The sequence below is a fragment of the Marmota flaviventris genome, chromosome 8 (genome assembly GCF_047511675.1).
Source record: "Marmota flaviventris isolate mMarFla1 chromosome 8, mMarFla1.hap1, whole genome shotgun sequence".
In the NCBI taxonomy this organism is placed as follows: Eukaryota; Metazoa; Chordata; class Mammalia; order Rodentia; family Sciuridae; genus Marmota; species Marmota flaviventris.
Window position 1 is genome coordinate 1,521,343 of NC_092505.1, and position 17,370 is coordinate 1,538,712.

The 17,370-nt window shown below is 52.3% G+C and overlaps 1 protein-coding gene across 1 annotated transcript in view; it reads left to right on the top strand.

The window, feature by feature from the left end:
- The window catches only part of Pttg1ip (PTTG1 interacting protein), a 43,832-nt gene extending 30,080 nt beyond the window's left edge, over positions 1 to 13,752 (top strand). Inside the window, exon 6 of the mRNA XM_071614976.1 lies at positions 13,180 to 13,752. Within this exon, the coding sequence (XP_071471077.1) occupies positions 13,180 to 13,202 (23 nt within the window). The 3' untranslated portion in view covers positions 13,203 to 13,752. The remainder of the gene's footprint in view (positions 1 to 13,179) is intronic.
- The last annotated feature ends 3,618 nt before the right edge of the window (positions 13,753 to 17,370 follow it).

The window sequence follows — 17,370 nt, forward strand, 5'->3', positions numbered from 1 at the left end:
CTAACAATTTACTTAACATTCTTTCGGTTTGTTTTTTGCTAATTTCTGACCCCATATTTCTGCTACAAGGATAATGCAACTCAAACAGATAAAACAAAACCGAAGCAAAATGAAACAAAAACAGAACAAAAATCATTGTATCAATTTTCTCTTCCTCAGGGTCGAACAACTTCAAACCTTGAGCCAACCATTTTTCCCAGTTTGCCTGAGAAAGTTCTAGGGACAGGCAGCTTGAAACAAAAACAAAATAAATCAAAACAAGAACATATTGTTTTTTGAAATGGTCACCCATTTTCTCGCTCTCCCTCAGGGGTGAGCAATTTCACTTTCATTTGGGCCACCAAATGCCGCAGTCTGGCTGGGCACAAAATCACAAGCCACTCAAGCAGGAACAAACTTTATTTCCAAAACTCCCGCGAACGCCACGCACGCGGCCTTCTCCCAGGACACACCACACCAACCGGAAATCCCTCCTCCAGAAATCCCTCCTACCGCACTTCCCCAACCAATGGGAACTCTCCGGGGATCCCTGTGAGAGCTCCAAAGTAGCAGGCTGAGGTGGACAGCAGGGGTCTAATATCCAACTGAATACACATGTTAACATAACCATTATCATCTCAATGGCTTGCTGGTGTCACCTTTCAACCAAAAATGCCATGCCTCATTCCTACTCGGCTATGGCTGTTAGCACTCAGAGACTGAAGGAAGGGGGGGGGGGTTCCGGCCTTGGAGAAAGGCAGCTTGAGAGGGCCTGTGGGTGTCTCTGTATAAAAGGGGGAGAAACCGCTTTAAGTGGGAGTTATGAACCCAATATGGGAGGCCCTCAAGGTGGGCCACCAAGGGAGTGGTAAGAATGACCGATAAGGTCCAGTCCACTTTGCAGAGAGTTAAGGGGAGGTGCCTGTTGGGGGATTAAAGGTACCAGGGCGCCAGAGACCGAGTGGGAAAGGAAGAGGCAGAACTAGGCTTGGCCAGAACAGCATCACTGTGTTGCCAAAGAAGGTTCCTAATGTGTGCAAGAAGGGGCCAGAAAAGATGAGGAGCAAGGGGCAGTGGAGAATCAGAGGGGCTGAGCTGAGCAGGGAGGTGGGTCCATATAGGAGCTCAGAGGGGAGATGTGGAGTGGCTTCCTTGGGAAGGCTTGAGACCTAGAAGAGCCCAGGGAAGGATTTAGTCCAATCTGAATGTAATCAAGGGATAGTTTAGTGAGAATGTTCTTCAAGGTCCAGTTGGTACGTTCCACCTTGCCAGAGGACTGGGGATGCCAGGGGACATGAAAATGCCAGGAGATGTTGAGTGCCTTAGCTACTGACATGAAACATGGGGAGTAAATTCAGGACCACTGAGACTGGAGCGAGGAGGGGAGGCCGAATCGGGAAGAATGTGTTCAACCGGGATGTGGCCACCATAGGGGCACACTTATTGGTGGTAGGAAAAGCCTTGACCCATCCCGGAAAGTGTTGAAAGTACCAAGAGAAAGTTGTGCCTCTTGACCGAGGGCACATGGGTGAAGTCCAGCTGCCAATCAGAGCCAGGGAGATGTCCTCTTGCCTGGTGTAAAGGAAGGCAGGGGGTGGAGATTGGAGGTAGGATTGGGTTTCTGGCAGATTTTACAGGAGGCAGAGGGTAGAGAGGAATTGTAGGTCCTCTGGAGAGAGTTTGAGGTGGGATGTGAGAAGTTGTTTTAAAGGTGTGGTGTTGGGGTGAGGGGGTGAAGGAAGGTGAGCCTCTGTTGAGTATCAGCTGGGGGAGAGTCCGTCAGGGACTAGCAAGGCCAAGGACTGCAGGTGGACTAGGCTGTCGCAGCACCGCGGCCCTCGCATTGGAGTCTGCCTTGTTGTTGCCGAGTGTCACACAGGAGGTGTCTGTCTGGTGGGACTTGAAACGTGATTTTCCAGGGGCTGGGGATGTGGCTCAAGCGGTAGCGCCCTCACCTGGCATGCTTGCGGCCCGGGTTCGATCCTCAGCACCACATACAAACAAAGATGTTGTGTCCGCCGAAAACTAAAAAATAAATAATAATAAAAAAAAACCTCTCTCTCTCTCTCTCTCTCTCTCTCTCTCTCTCTCTCTCTCCCTCTCTCTCTTTAAAAAAAATTAAAAAAAAAGAATTAAAAAAAAAAGAAATGTGATTTTCCAGTGGCAGAGGGAAGCTTTGAGCCCTGAAGAAGACAGAGGTAAAGGGGCATTAGTAACTCAAGTCCCCTTGGTGGTCAGGAATCCGCGCTCCTTCCACGTAGCAGAGTGGAGAGAAGTAGGTGGAAAGTAGAGTCAGCGTAGACGTTGGGGGAGGCCCCCTTTGCCACAGTGAAGGCTCTGATGAGGGCACCAGGTCAGCCTGCTGAGTGGATGTGTTACTGGGGAGGGGAGCGGCTTCCACAGCCGAGGTTAGAGAGATGGTAGCAGACCCTGCCTGACGACGCCCTCCTGAAGGAAGGAGAGGCCATCTGTGGGCCCTGTGCATGTGTCCTGGAGCAGGGGCCTCCTGTGTGGGGGAGGGGTGTGGAAGGAGCTGCCCCAGAGTCTCAGTGCATGAGTGGGTGAGAGGAGGAGGGTAGCAGGGTTTAAAGGTGAGCAGGTGTGGACAGTGAGACTGGATCTCCCACCAGGGAAACCTGTAGAGATCAAAGGGGACAGGGGTAAGGAGTGTAAGCCCTGGTAGGTGAGGAGATCCTTTAGGTGACGGGGAGCCAGGACGGTGAGTGGGGCACCAAGGTGGGTTTCTTTATGAGTAGAGAGGCTGCGGCCAACATCTGTAGGCAAAGGGTCCATCCCTCATCAGTAGGGTCAAGACCCTTGGATAGATAGGCCTCAGGAGCAAAGGTTGGCCCCAGCATGTGTCCGAGGACCCCTAGAGCAAATCCCTGCTTTTCAGGCACCTGAAGGTGAGGTGGGCGTGTGAGCTCAGGGAGATGGAGAGAGGGGCTGGAGGAGGCCTGCTGGAGCCTGGTGAGGGGCTCTGTAACGGAGGCAATAGGGGTTCAGAGAGGGGTCCTGGGCCATCATATAGAGGTTAGCCAATAAGGAGTAGTTAGGAATCCAGGCTCTGAGGAATCCCGCCACACCCAGAAAGGAGAGAATGTCTTCCTCAGTAGAGGGGTTGGTATGTTAGTGATGAGGGCCTTTCTGTCAACTGACATGGCTGTGTGTAGGGTCAGGAGGAGGCCTAGGTCTGTCACCATGGCCAAGGAGAGCTGTACCTGGGATGGAGAAGCCCTATAGCCACGGGCAGAAAGGAAGTGGAGAAGTTCACAGGTGTCCTGATGGCTGACCTCAAGGGGGGACTGCAAAGGAGGTCATCAACATGCTGTGGCACCACAGGCTGAGTGAGATGTGTGGATGCTAGGTCCTTAGCCAAGGCCTGTCTGAAGGTATGAGGGCTGTCCCGGAACCCTTGGGGGAAACTGTCCCCATCAGCTGACTCAGGGTCTGTCCATGGGAAGGCGAAAGTGTCCTGAGAGTGAGAATGGAGGGGATAGAGAAGAAGGCATCTGTCAGGTCTAGCACTGAGCACTAAGAGGTCCCGGAAGGAGTGGAGGAGAGAAGGGTACAAGGATCTGTTACCACGGGATGGATTGGGACCACGCAGAGTTCACGGAAAGGAGCTCTTGGACCAAGTGGTAGGAACCATTAGGCCTTTCACTGCCAAGATGGGGGTGTCATAAGGGGAATGAGGAGGTCTGAGGAAGCCCTTTTGCACGAGGTCTTGAATGATAGGTGTAAGCCCAGGAGTTTTTGTCAGGGGAGCGGGTGTTGTGATTGGGCCAGAACATGGAGGGGGCCTTTGAGACAGATGTGAATGGGCTTGTGGCGTGAGGCGATAGAAGGACTTGAAACATCCCGGACAGTAGGGTCCACCTCAGAAGTGGGTAATGGGAGGCCTGGCAGATGAAACAGGGGAAGGTCCTAAGGTCAGGGTGAGGATCAGGGGAACGGCCGCGAGTTTGGATGGAAGCGTATATGAGGGGAGAAGGAAAGCGTAGCCCCCAACTGTGTGAGGATGGCCCTTCCCATAAGGGGAAGAGGACACTGTGGAATGACCAAAAAGAGTGGGTAAAAACTAGAGAGCCCAAGGCACAAACAAGGCCGGGTGTCTGTAGGGTTGGCCAGGTTTACCCTCTACCCTGGCAGTCGAGGTCACAGAAGGAGTGGTAGGCCCTCACAATCCCTTGAGGACTGAATGTGTAGCCAGGTGTCTAGGAGGAAGGACACAGGCCCACCTGAAATATGCAGTTACCCTGGGCTCCCGCAGAGTGATGCTAGTGGTCAGGTGATGGGGAGCTGGGCCTCGTCCGTCCTCTGCAGCCAGTCCTAAGAGTTGGAAAGGGGAACCAGAAGAGCTGGCTGACTGGGGCCCGTTATGGGCTCGGGGACAGTCAACAGCCCAGTATCCCTTCTGATGGCATTTAGGACAAGGGCCTGGAGGCTTGTAAGGCTTAGGACATGGACGAGCCCAGTGACCCATCTGACCACATATAAAACAGGGTCTGGTGGGTGCAGAGAAGACATTCGGCAGAATAGAGGCCCTGGTCCCAGGATGGAATCCAGATTGGGGCTCGGGGATGTTCAGTGACTGTGAGGATGGCCTTAGGCCTGAGCCTAAGCAACTCCATTTTAAAAAACCTGCAGAGACCCTCCCGTGGGCCAGTGCAACCAGGGACAGATGCTAAGTCTGGACAGATGGCTTGAGCTACCATCTGATATTTCTCCTTCTGTGCCTTCTTGTCTCCCCTGTTCTACACCTTAAAGGCCCCTTGCAGAACCTCAGCTTGGGGAGTTAGGGGCCCCATCGAGGTGCCTTAGTTTGGCCTTAATATTGGGGAAACTGTGAGGAAAAGTAGGTCCTTAGTAGTGGTCTCCCATCTGGAGCCTTAGGTCCAGGTTAGTATATTGCAATAAACCCTGGGCAGGGGTCTAAAAATGCTGAAGGTTTCATTCTTATCTTGGAAGATTTCCTGGAGCCTTTCATAATTGCTGGCCTTGTGGGCTGCCTTTCTAAGTCCTGCCATGAGGCAAGTATGAATTGGTTTCTACGAGTCACTCCTCTAGGCAAATTACAATCCCAACTGGGGTCCCGATCAGGGACTGCCTTAGTGCCCATCGGATGGCAGGGGAGGTCTGATGTACCTCATCAGCATAATTTCTAGCTTGCTCTCAAACTCGCCTGCGGTCCTCAGGCAGTAGGGTGTTAGACAAGATCATATGGACATCGTGGAAGGTCAAATACCTGACTTATCAATATCAAATACCTGACTTATATGATTGAGTCAGGTATTGAAACTCTTTGGTCTATGTGGTGGGACTTGAAGTATAGGTCCCAAGCTGCTTTTCCATCTGTGAAAGATCTGACAAAGAGAAAGGCACATGAACCCGATTACACCATCCACCCAGCCGCCTCGCGTAGAGGACACAGAGATGCAGGTGGAGCAGTGGTAATATGTGAGCGTGTGGCAGGAGGAGAGAAGGGCAGAGGGATGTGGGGACAGTTGCTGCAGAGGCTTCACTAGAAACAGAATTGTGGTATGGCGGGGGCTCATCCGCTGGTCAAAGGAGAAGGAGTCCTGGGTAGGGTCTTCTGTCCCTTTGGAAGCAGGCGCAGAGCAGGTGAGAGCTAAGAGGACTTGTGCGGGAGAGCAGGAATTGCAGAGAGAGGGCTTAGAACGTAGGGAGGAGAAGGCCTGAACGTATGAAATCTCTTTCCATTTTCCCAAACACTCAGGATAGTAGAAAATATCCCTGATGATATTGGGATCTAGAGGGCCACTAAGCGGCCATTTAGAGTCGGCGCACAAAGGATATTGAGGCCAGATCTGATTGCACAAGTGGATGAGTTTCTGGGGGTTTAGGTCCGGGGTGAGAGAGAGAGACCCTAGGTTAGCCAGGAGGCAGCCCAGGGGGCTATGGGAGGGCATGGACGAGGAGCTGCCCATGGTGAGACAGAGGAGGTGAGTTTAGAGGTGGGGCGTCCCCCAGTCTCTAATATTACCTAGTTGAGAGGATGGTTAAGCTCAGGGGTTCATCACCACTGCTGAGTAAGCATTGGTGAAGTAGCCCATAGGGGCACTTGGGCACCTGGCTGGGACTGCGTATTAGGGGCAGAAGCCCGTAGAGATGAACCCACAGCTAAGAGGTTGTCTCACCAGGAACAATTCCCAATTGTCCTCGGTGTTTTTTTCTCAAAATCCAGGATCTAAATGAAAAACCACCTATAGACCTGGTCAACAGTAGGGATCAGCCGTAGCTGTGAGAACTGTGGTTGGGGGTGCCCCCACCCACACAGTAACCCTAGGAGTGCAGGACGATCAGTGGTCACTTCCCAGGACCCATAGGTCATTTAGGTCGACCAGAGACAGGGGTCTTCCTTGTAATATCTGGTGGTGGGTGAAGAGAGGGTGTTCTGCAGAATGGAGGGCCTGGTCCCATGATGGAATCCAGATCAGGGCCCAGGGATGCTCAGTGACCCTCAAAGAGGGAAGTGGGCACACCGGGGAACCTGATCTTGGGTTTTGGTACCAAAGAGAAGGGAAAGTGAGAAGTGAAGGCGGAGACCAGGCATCAACAGACACAGAGTTTACTTGTCAGAGCTGACAGACACAGGCCACCTCTCTGTGGGAGACAAGAGCAAAGCAGCTTGAGTTCTGGGACTTTATGGGGAGGCTCAGGAGTCAGAGGGGGGTCCTAATGCGGGTGGTTAGGGGTTGGGTTGGTGTGAGGGAGTGCTGAGCCTTTCTCAGAAACGTCCTTGAGAGGGAAAGCGAAACCTTTTCCTTAAAATGGCAGCTGTCACTTAAGATGGCCATCCAGATGCTAAGCAGGGTCCTTGTACTCTTGGTCTGGTAATTCAAAATCTGAGTCTTTTTGTTGGTATCTGTTGTCATTTCCCTTAAGAAATCATCATATTTTCTTTGTTATTTGTATACCAAGTTTGTGAATTCTACGCTGAACATTTTGAAGTTCTGTCGCATCCTCTGGGTCCTGCTACAGTTCTTGGGACATGTCAGTGTTCTTCTTGGGGCTTGCACAGGTGTCCAGGCTCTTGGCTTTAGCCTGCCTCTCTACCCGCTGTCTGGGGCCAAGAGTGCTCTCAAGTTGGGTGTTGAAACCCTCCTGTGCTGCCGCGTCCCCTTCTGTGTGAAGGGGCAGCACGGAGGTCAGCCTGGAGCTGAGGCGATTCACACTGAAACACAAGGTCCCTCCTCTGTCTCTCTTCTTCCTGAATCATCTGTCACATTCCCCAGTTTCCAGGGGCCCCTTCCCAGAACTCTGGCTGTGAAGGGGAACTTCCCTAGGAACCTGCACCACTCATACTGCCTCGCAGGCCAAGGGTCCCCGCCCTGTCTGGACCGCAAGCTGCCCTTTCCTGATGACTGTGGCCAGAGATGCTTTTGCCTTCAAGAGCAGCATGGGTGTGCGACTTCCAGTCCACCCTCGCACCCCTCTTATGATTGGGTCCTCCTTGAGAAGGAGCTGAGAGAGTCCAGACCAAACTGGCAGCCAAGCCTGGGAATCACCACTTGCTTGGCTTGCAGGGTCTCTTTGTCCCTGGAGCTTTTGCTGTGTGTCCATGTGTACAGCCCACAGGGCCACGTGTCATGCTGGGAGGCAGGAGCAGATGGGAAAGCCACCCCATCAGGTCTTTTGTTACTCTGGGTCTCATTTGCTATCGTGGTCATTTCATGTTTTCTGGAGTTTTTAGTGTTTCTCGGTAAGTTTGGTGGGCTGCAGCGAGCTCTCTCCATCTGGTCTGCCACTGGGGCGCCTTCACTTTTGGAAGACATGTTGCTGGGTATAGAAGTTTACTATTTCCTGTCACTTCCTTATCTTCTGGTTTGAATATCTGGCAGTGGGTGTGTGATTCTTCTTATTCCATTCATCTCTATCTACAGGCAAGATGTTTTCTTTATCCTTGGTTTCAGAGTTGAATATGGTATGACTGTTAGGTCGGTGGTGGTGACTTGGTGGCAACTTAGTGGCAACTTAGAACAAAGCAGCCCGCGCCAGGAAAAGAACAGCAATCAGATGCTGGCGGAAATGCCTGTCAATCAGCCAGATCTCCTGACTAACGCCTGTCAATCAACAGGACCCCCTGGCCAATCCTGGAGTTCAGCCAACTCCCCTGACCAACTCCAAGGGGGCAAGGGACCCTAGGAACACCTTTTCCTGTCCCAAGCCCTTCCCTTCCTGCTGTGAGCCCCATAAAAGTCCAGTCCGGTTGAGCTTCCACATGGTTTCTCCTCAGACCCTTCCCCTGTCCCCTCTGTGGGTCTGATTGAGTTCCGCCCAGGAGTGATATCTCAATAAAGCCTGTTCAGTGGTCCTTTTAAATCTGCCTCCTTTGGCCATTGACTGCCCCGACTGATCTGACATCTTGGTGCCGACACCCAGGAAGGGATCTTTGGGCTTCTCCCTCAGGGGATTGAAGCCCATCCCTTCCCCCTTGAAACCAACTGGGAAATTTCTAAGCAACTCTTTCTCTCTCCCTTCATCCAGCTGACAGGAGTGGGGTAAGTTCCTCCTTTCCCCTGACCTTCCAGATCCTTTCTGTCTGTCCGTGGGGTCTATCCATAAGTGCCATAGGCCCTGCCCATTCTGTTCAGGGCTCTGGGGACTGTGGAGATGTCCCAGTCCTCCTGAGAGCCCCCCACCAACCAGGTTGGCCAACTGCTGGGGCCCGCAGAGGCTGAAGGGACGTCTCAACCTCCACCCTGGCCCATATCTCTCTGTAGGTGAGTGCAGACAGAATTTGGGATGCCTTTTTTCTGCTCCCACTCACCCCCGAAGGTGCCAGAAGGTCATGGGAAACGCAGAGTCCTCTCCTTAGACCCCAAAGTCCTTGGGTGTCTATATTCAAATTTTGCCAAGTTAGGGCTCATTTAAGAACCGCCTGGTATTTTACTGCACTGAGACAATTGGTCATAATGGCTCCCAGAAAGAACTGTTGATTTTAAACCCTCACTGAATTGGACAATTTCTGTCGCCGGATAGGGAAGTGGGAAACCACGTTCAGGATTTTTGAGATTCGCTCCCGTCCTGCCCTCTGCTCTCTGCTCCCGACCTGCCCTCTGCCTCCTTCCCTCTGCTCTTCATGTCTGTTCTCCCTCCTAGTGCTGAGAGCCATAGCCAAGTAGGAATGACGCATGGCAATTTCCTTGTCAGCCTACCCAATGTTGCTTACAGGGAGGACTCTCCATTGTGAAAATGGGCTTGCCTTGGACCCAGGTCATTTGCAGTGACATTGCATGAATGTTTGAGAGTTTTGTTTTGAAAGGTGACCTTGCTCAGGGATTAGGGCGGATCCGGGTTTAGGGTGGATCCGGGTTTAGGGAGGATCCTGCTGGATTAGGGTGGGTCCAGGTTTAGGGTGGATCCTGCTGGGAATAGGGCATATCCTGCTGCCTCAGGTGCAGGCTCCTTGAGTTCTCACGGGATTCAGAGGGTATTTGGGATGCAGAGCCCGGTGGAGGTGTGGATTTTCCCCAGAACGTGCGTGTAGATTGCAGGTGAGAGTTCGGGAATAAAGAATTGCTGTTTGAATCTACAAGGCTGTGAGTGGCTCGTGATTTTGTGCCCAGCCAGACTGCGGCATCCTAGCGGTACCATGTCCCCTCTTCCTCCCTGCTGCCACTTCTGCAGCCGCTGCTCGCTGCTCGCAGCCCAGTCTGCGCGCTTCCAGTCTGCCTGGCCACCAGACACGTGCGCCCTTCCTCCCTCCCTTGCTGGCTCCCTCTGCCACCCTGGCAGGCAGAATGGGTCCCACCTGGCTGCAGGGGGTGGGATCTCCAGATCCCTCCGAGCCTCCTCCCCCACTCTGCTCACCTCTTCTACTGATAAGCCCTTCCCCCTCCCCCACTCTCTTCTTCCTCTCCTGCTACCTTGATTTCTCCGCTCACCTCTTCCACTGATTCCACCCTTCCCCATCCTCCTCCACCCCTCTCCTCTTCCTCATCTCCTACAGCCATGATCACCTCCACCCACTCACCCCTCCCTTCTCCTGATCCCTCTTATCAGATAACCCACACTTTCTTTGTCCTCTCAGAGAAGTTCGCTTCAAGATCTTTCCCAGATTGAAAAACCTCTTGGGTCCTTTTCTGCTGACTCTTCTGCTTATATTAAGGAATCCCGATATCTCTCCCAGACTATGATCTTACCTGGCACGACGTCTTTGTTGTTCTGTCCTCTACTCTGACCCCAGATGAGTGAGCCTGCATTCAGCAGGCTGCTGGAGATCATGCTGACCAAATTCGTTTAACAGATATGACTCTCCCCACAGGTGAAGCAGCTGTTCCCCTAACCAAACCTAACTGGGACTATCAAGATGGCCAACAAGGTCGCCGTCACTGTGCTCTCATGGTCCAATATCTTATAGCAGGCATGCAAGCAGTTCCTAATAAGGTAGTTAACTTCGATAAACTGAGGGAAATTACCCAGAATCCTGATGAAAATCCAGCCTTATTTCTCAACCGCCTTACAGAGGCTCTCATCAAATATACTAAGCTGGGTCCTGAGACTCCCACCAGGGCTACAGTGTTAGCAACCCATTTCTTTACTCAATCAACCCATGATATTAGAAAAAAAGCTCAAATGAGCTGAGGAGGGCCCTCAGACCCCCATCCAAGACCTGGTGAAAATGGCCTTTAAAGTTTATAATGCCCGAGAGGAGTCGGCTGAGTTAGTCAGGCAGGCTCAATTACAGAAAAAGGTAACACTCCACACCCAAGCCTTGGCAGCGGCCCTGAGGCCTACGGCTCAAACGAGGGCTTTTTGGAGGATTCAGCATTCCTCTCCATCAGGGGCTTGCTTCAAATGTGGATGCGAAGGTCACTGGGCTCGCCAATGCCCACACTCATGGCCTCCTTCCAGGCCATGCCCCACCCATAACCAGACAGGACATTGGAAGATTGACTGCCCCATGGCTGGCCCTTCCTCGGCACCTCTACGCAGGGGGTATGACCAGTCAGGCAGTCCCTTCTCCTGAACTATTGGAGTTTGCAGAAGACTGAAGAAGCCCAGACTTGAAGATCCCCATCACCCTCACTGAGCCCAGGGTAACGCTCCAGGCAGCGGGTAAGTCCATATGGGGGCTACCTATTCTGTCTTGCCTGCCCATTCTGGCCTCTATTTCCTTCCCAGGTCTCAGTTATGGGGATCGATGACAAACCCTTCTCCCAAACAGAACTGTAAGGCTGGCCTGTGCCCTGGAGGGACACCCTTTCACTCACTCTTTTTTGGTCATTCCATCCTGTCAGTTCCTCTCCTAGGCAGAGATGTTCTCCAATTACTAGGAGCCACCCTCCAACTACACCCCAAGAATACTACCACCGATCTCCTTCTGCCTTTAATTCTTACCCTCTCTAATGACCTGACCTAATTGTCCCCAGATCTGGGACATCTCCACGCCAGTCATAGCCTCCCACCACAAGCCAGGCCGAATCCAGCTGAAACCCCAAACTAAACTTCCTTGAGTCCCTAAGACTCCCCCTGCAACACTCCCATATTTCTGGTACGCAAACCCTCAGAAGCCTATCACTTAGTCCAGGACCTTTGCCTAATTAACGAGGCCGTTATTCCCATCCACCTGGTGGTTCCTGGCCCTCACACTTTTCTTACTCATATCCCCCTTTGACCACTCACTTTACTATCCTGGATCTTAAAGTTGATTTCTTTACAGTGCCTCTGCATCCTGACTCTTAATACCTCTTTGCCTTCACATGGAAAGACCCTACATTCTTTAGGTTTCAACAGCTGACATGGACAGGCCTACCCCAAGGCTTCAGGGACAGTCCCTACCTCTTTGGTCAGGCCTTGACACAGGATTTAACTGTTTGTGATTTTGGAATAGCACTCTCTTACAGTTGGATAGAAGCCTTCCCTACATCCAGGGAAACCGCTGACACCGTCGCCTCCATCCTCATTGAGCAGATCATTTCCAGATTTGGACTTCCTACCTCCATCCAGTCCGACAACGGTCCAACCCTCACTTCTCAGGTTGCTCAACTAGTCTCCAAAGGCCTCAACATCACGTGGAGGCTCCCCATCCCCCAACGACCCCATACAGTCATACTTCCATGCTGGGGCCCACCGAACTCAAGATTTCTCGCCAACCCTCTCCTTCTTTTACTAATCACTAATCTCTCTCAAGCTTCTATCCCAACCCACAGATGGCCCTTCTACATCCAAGGGACATGGCAACAGGATGGCACCACCCGCTCTCAGTTTATGGGCCAAGGCGATTGCCCTTTCATCCTTAATGTTACTGGATTCAACCGGGCCACCTCATCCCACTTATGTTTAGCAATGCTACACTTCATATCAGACCAAACTGAGGAATCTTGTAAGCGCTGGCCTGACACCTATGGTTTGGATCGTACTCCATTGACTGCGATTCCCATTGATTTTCCACTCAATACCTCATCTAGACCCCAAGGACCTCCCTCTCCAGCCTTTGAGGAAGTACCTCTTTTTCGTAACTCATCAGGGAATTTCTCTTGCTGCTACGCTTCCTCAGGTTCTGCACCCTGTGACCAGATTGTTCAAATTTCTTCCTTAACCTTTGCTCCGCCTGGGTTTTTTTTCTGGTGCAATGGTACCCTAACAAAAAAATCTAAGCCTCAACATGCCCTTTGCTTTTTGTGTTCCTTCCACCTTGGTCCCCAATTAACTCTGTACAGTGAGGCTGAATTAACATGGCTTGTCACCACCTCCCTTTCCAGGACAAGAAGGGCCATCTTCCTACTGAGTAGTTGGACTCTCCCTGGCCTCCTCCCTCTGGACTGGGGCAGGAGGACTTGGTTATGCAGTAACCGCTACTCAGAAGCTTGAACAACAACTTCGGGAAGCAGTAGAGGCATCAGCCACTTCTCTCCCTTCCCTGCAAAGGCAAATAACATCTCTTGCCCAAGTCTCATTGCAGAACCGTCGAGCTCTAGATCTCCTCACAGCAAATAAAGGAGGAACCTGTTTGTTCCTGAAAGAAGAATGCTGCTATTATATCAATGAAACTGGATTGGTCCAAGAGAATGTTGACACCCTCCGTCATTTGGGTGAAAGGCTTAAACAGCAACCATCAAGTGACCCCTGGCCAGGCTGGCTAAATTCAATCCTCATTGCGTGGCTGACTCCCATTCTCACTCCTATTTTAGTAATAAGGCTTCTACTAATGATTGCTCCCTGCCTCCTCAGGTTTGCTCGAAAGCGCGGAGTGAAATTGCCAGAGTGACCTACAACCAGATGGTCCTACACCCCTACAGTCACCTCCCCACCGAACCTACATCCGAGCCACTCCCCCCTATGACATCCCTAAACAAGCAGGAAGTAGCCAGACGAAATTCGCTGCCCTATATCACCAAAAAGGCTGGAATGTTAGGTCGGTGGCCACGACTTGGTGGCAACTTAGTGGCAACTTAGAACAAAGCAGCCCGTGCCAGGAAAAGAACAGCAACCAGATGCTGGCGGAAATGCCTGTCAATCAGCCAGATCTCCTGACTAATGCCTGTCAATCAACAGGACCCCCTGGCCAATCCTGGAGTTCAGCCAACTCCCCTGACCAACTCCAAGGGGGCAAGGGACCCTAGGAACACCTTTTCCTGTCCCAAGCCCTTCCCTTCCTGCTGTAAGCCCCATAAAAGTCCAGTCCGGTCGAGCTTCCACATGGTTTCTCCTCAGACCCTTCCCCTGTCCCCTCTGTGGGTCTGATTGAGTTCCACCCAGGAGTGATATCTCAATAAAGCCTGTTCATTGGTATATCTCAATAAAGCCTGTTCAGCGGTCTTTTTAAATCTGCCTCCTTTGGCCATTGCCTGCCCCGACTGATCTGACAATGACTTTTTTAAAAAAATAATTTTTATTACCGGTTAGGACTTTCTGAACTTGGATCTGTAACATTAAATGTATTATTATTTTTAGAAAATTTTTATGGGGCTGGGGATATGGCTCAAGCAGTAGCGTGCTTGCCTGGCATGCGTGCGGCCTGGGTTCAATCCTCAGCACCACATACAAACAATGATGTTGTGTCTGCCGAAAATTAAGAAATAAATATTAAAAAATTCTCTCTCTCTCTCTTTCTCTTAAAAAAAGAAAAGAAAAGAAAATTTTGAGCCATTATTTTCTCAAATATCCTTTCTCTTTTTTATTTATTTATTTAGGTACCGGGGATTGAACTCAGGGGCACTCGACACTGAGCCCCATCCCCAGCCCTATTTGGAATTTTATTTAGAGACAGGGTCTCACTGAGTTGCTTAGGGCCTCACTGCTGCTGAGGCTGGCTTTGAACTTGTGATCCTCCTGCCTCAGCCTCCCAAGCCACTGGGGAGTACAGGCGTGCACCACTGGGACCGGCTTCAGATATTTTCTCTTCCCTCTTCTCTTTTCTCCTTGTTACTCCAGTTATTTGAAATTACCCTCAGGCTTTTGCTTGCTCTGCCTTGTTATTAGTTGTTGTTTGTTCCTTTTCCAGTTTCCCTCTTGGTGTTGGTGGAGGGACCCTGCACTTAGCTCAAGTGACCCTGCACTGACCCTTTCTGGGGACCTCTGGGAGCCGGTCAAGGCAGCCTCGTCCCTCTGACCGGGTTTTATTTCTAGCGGTTTCCTTAGACGGTCTTCTGTAGTTCTGTTTCTGTGCTGGGACCCTTCGCCCTTTCCTTCACCCCTTTACCAGGGCACGGGGACCTTCCAGGTGAATTCTAGGAGGTGGCCCTTCCCTCGGAGCTGTCCCTGGGTCTGGCTCTGCAGGCCCAGCCTCCTGACCGTGTGTGGGAGTTTACTTCCTGAGAGAGACTGCGGCGCACGGTGGTGACTGGTTCGGACACAGGTGTCTTCTGGCAGGCAGGGGCTGAGCTGGGCTTGGGTTTGGCCCATGTGGCTACTGCCCCGCCCTCCATACCCGAGCGTCACTGTGCAGCAGGTGGGAGACGGGGTTGCTGGAGGGTTTTTCCCTCCATGTTCCCGCCCCACCTTGGAGTTGAGGTCTCCCCATGTTCCTGCCCCTGCCAGGGTTCCCCTGGGTGCTCTCGGGCCTCGTGGTGGTGAGCTGCCCTCACCGGCTCTTTGATGCTCGCAGCCTGCTGTCCGGGGACCAGCGGAGTTCTCCGGGCCCTGGTCCCGTCTCAGGCTTAGGCAGGCCTGATGGACCCGGGTCTTGGGTTTTCAGGATCCTCTTCCTTCTGCAGAGAGAGGAGACGCTGTGCCCAGAGGACTCTGACCCCCTGAGAGGTGGGCTTTTTCCTGGTCCCTTCCCCAGTCCCAAGGGTCCTCATATGTGCCCTGGGGGACAGCCAGGGGTTCTGCCTCTCCCTTGCCCCCTGAGGCTTTGTTCTAGATGGGGTGGGGGCCCCACAGTGGTGCGGCTCCGCCCTCCCGGCCCCGCCCTCCCTGCACTGCCGCAGCACAGCGGGCTCCCTGCCCCTCGGCCCCCCAGGGCACAGCCGGTCTCCGGGCAGGCCCACTCCCTGGGCTCCGTGGAGGGACGCCGTGCTCACACCCTGCCTGGGTTCCCGCCACCCACTGTCCTGCCGATTGGCTCCCTGACCTTGCAGATCAGGGTGGGCAGTGCTCTCCCCAGCTGCCCGCACTCTTGGCACGTGTTTTCCTCGGCTTCGCAGCTGTAGGCACCTACTGCACGCCACCAGCGCACGGGCACTGTGACAGATCACCGAGAACGTCAGAGCAGGGAGGTCATTTCCAGAGGTGTCAGCCCATGGTGGCCCGCTCTGTTGTTTCTGGGCCTGGTGGGGCAGAGCTGCGGGGGTGCGGTGGGCACAGCTGGGAAGCAGAGCTCATTTCATGTCGAAGGGACTCCATTGCTGAGGCCAGAGCCCCCACCCCCATCACCTTCTGGGGGCCAGCCTGCAGCCCAGGAGCCTGGGGACCGCCAGGGCCCTTCACACTGCCACAGAAACCCCTGCGGTCGGTGACTGGGTTTCCTTGACTCACTCCAGGAATTTGCTGGATTGGTCAAGTTTTGTCTTTGCATTGTTTTCCTCCCAGTAGCTTGAAAGCTAATTTTTTGGGGGATAATCCTAAATATTGTTCTTTGAAAACCACTTTTTTTTTTTAAGAGAGAGTGTAGAGACAGAGAATTTTTTTTTAATATTTATTTTTTAGTTCTTGGGGGACACAACATCTTTGTTTGTATGTGGTGCTGAGGATGGAACCCGGGCCACACGCATGCCAGGGGAGCGCGCTACCGCTTGAGCCACATCCCCAGCCCCTGAAAACCACTTTTTAATTGAAGTTAAACATACACACAGAAACTTGCTCACCTAATCTGAACATTTTTCTGTGTGTTCAAACTCGTCATTCTGTTGGCAGCTGTTGGTGGCTCTAGGTTCTCGCTGTGAGCCGGACAAGGCCCCGGCCTTGCTTTCTCTCTCCTGCTTCTCCCACACCCACTTCTGGGGTTTCAGTCTCAGTTTTTTTTTTTCTGAATTATTTTTTTTACACTGTTAGACCACATATTGAGCATTAAATATGAGTTTTGCTGGTTTCTCTGCTCATGACCTCTTCATTTTCCTGGTCAGGAAATACGGCTTTTGAGTCTGCAGTCTCAAGGTGTTTCTGGTGAGTGGTGTTCCCAGAATTCTGCAGTGCGCAGCCCGCCCAACAACACAGGTGGCTCTGCTGGATTTTCTGACAAGAGTCACGTTTGCATTCTGTTGCAGTGAACCCTTAGTGAGCCCCTTCGCCTTCGCGGTCTCATGTCTCTTGCTGAGCTTCTGCTTCTCTTCAGGGCCCAGCTCCCTCTTGGTGCTCATGGCGGCTCCTCTTTCCAGGCTCACCTGGGGCCACTTCCCTCGGCTGAAGAAACCCCGTTAGCTCTCTGCCTGTGCGCCTCACCGCAGCGGGTCTGCTGTGACTTGCTTGTTCCTGAAGAGCTTCATTGTGGGTCTTTGACGCCATCTTCCCTCTGGGTGTGAAGTTCTAGGTTGGACATTATTTTCTTAGCACTTTGAAGTATTCCACAACCACCCAGTTTCTGTGCACAGGCAGATATAGGTCCTTCTCCTTGAGACACACAGTCTTGCATCGCTTAAGGACGGGGACACCTTCTAATGAGAAATTGTGGTGTGAAATCGCAGTGCACCTGCACGCACACCAAGATGCTGCACTGTCCCAGGTGAGTGGGGTCTTGTGGGTTGTGGGTGGGACGTCGCTGCCGGGTCCTGGTGGCCTGGCTGCTCTGCCTTTGTCTCTGGTTCTCAGCAGGTTCACTCTGAGAGCCAGGTGGGGTTTCCTGTGGGTTCCTTCTGGTCAGGTTGATGCTGTCTCTGCAATCGTGTTTATCTTTTCTTAGTTTTGAAAAAGTCCTCTTTTATCTTGAAATACTGCTTCTGGCCCTCTCTTCTCTCCTTTGGGTTCTGTTTTACCCTGTGTTGG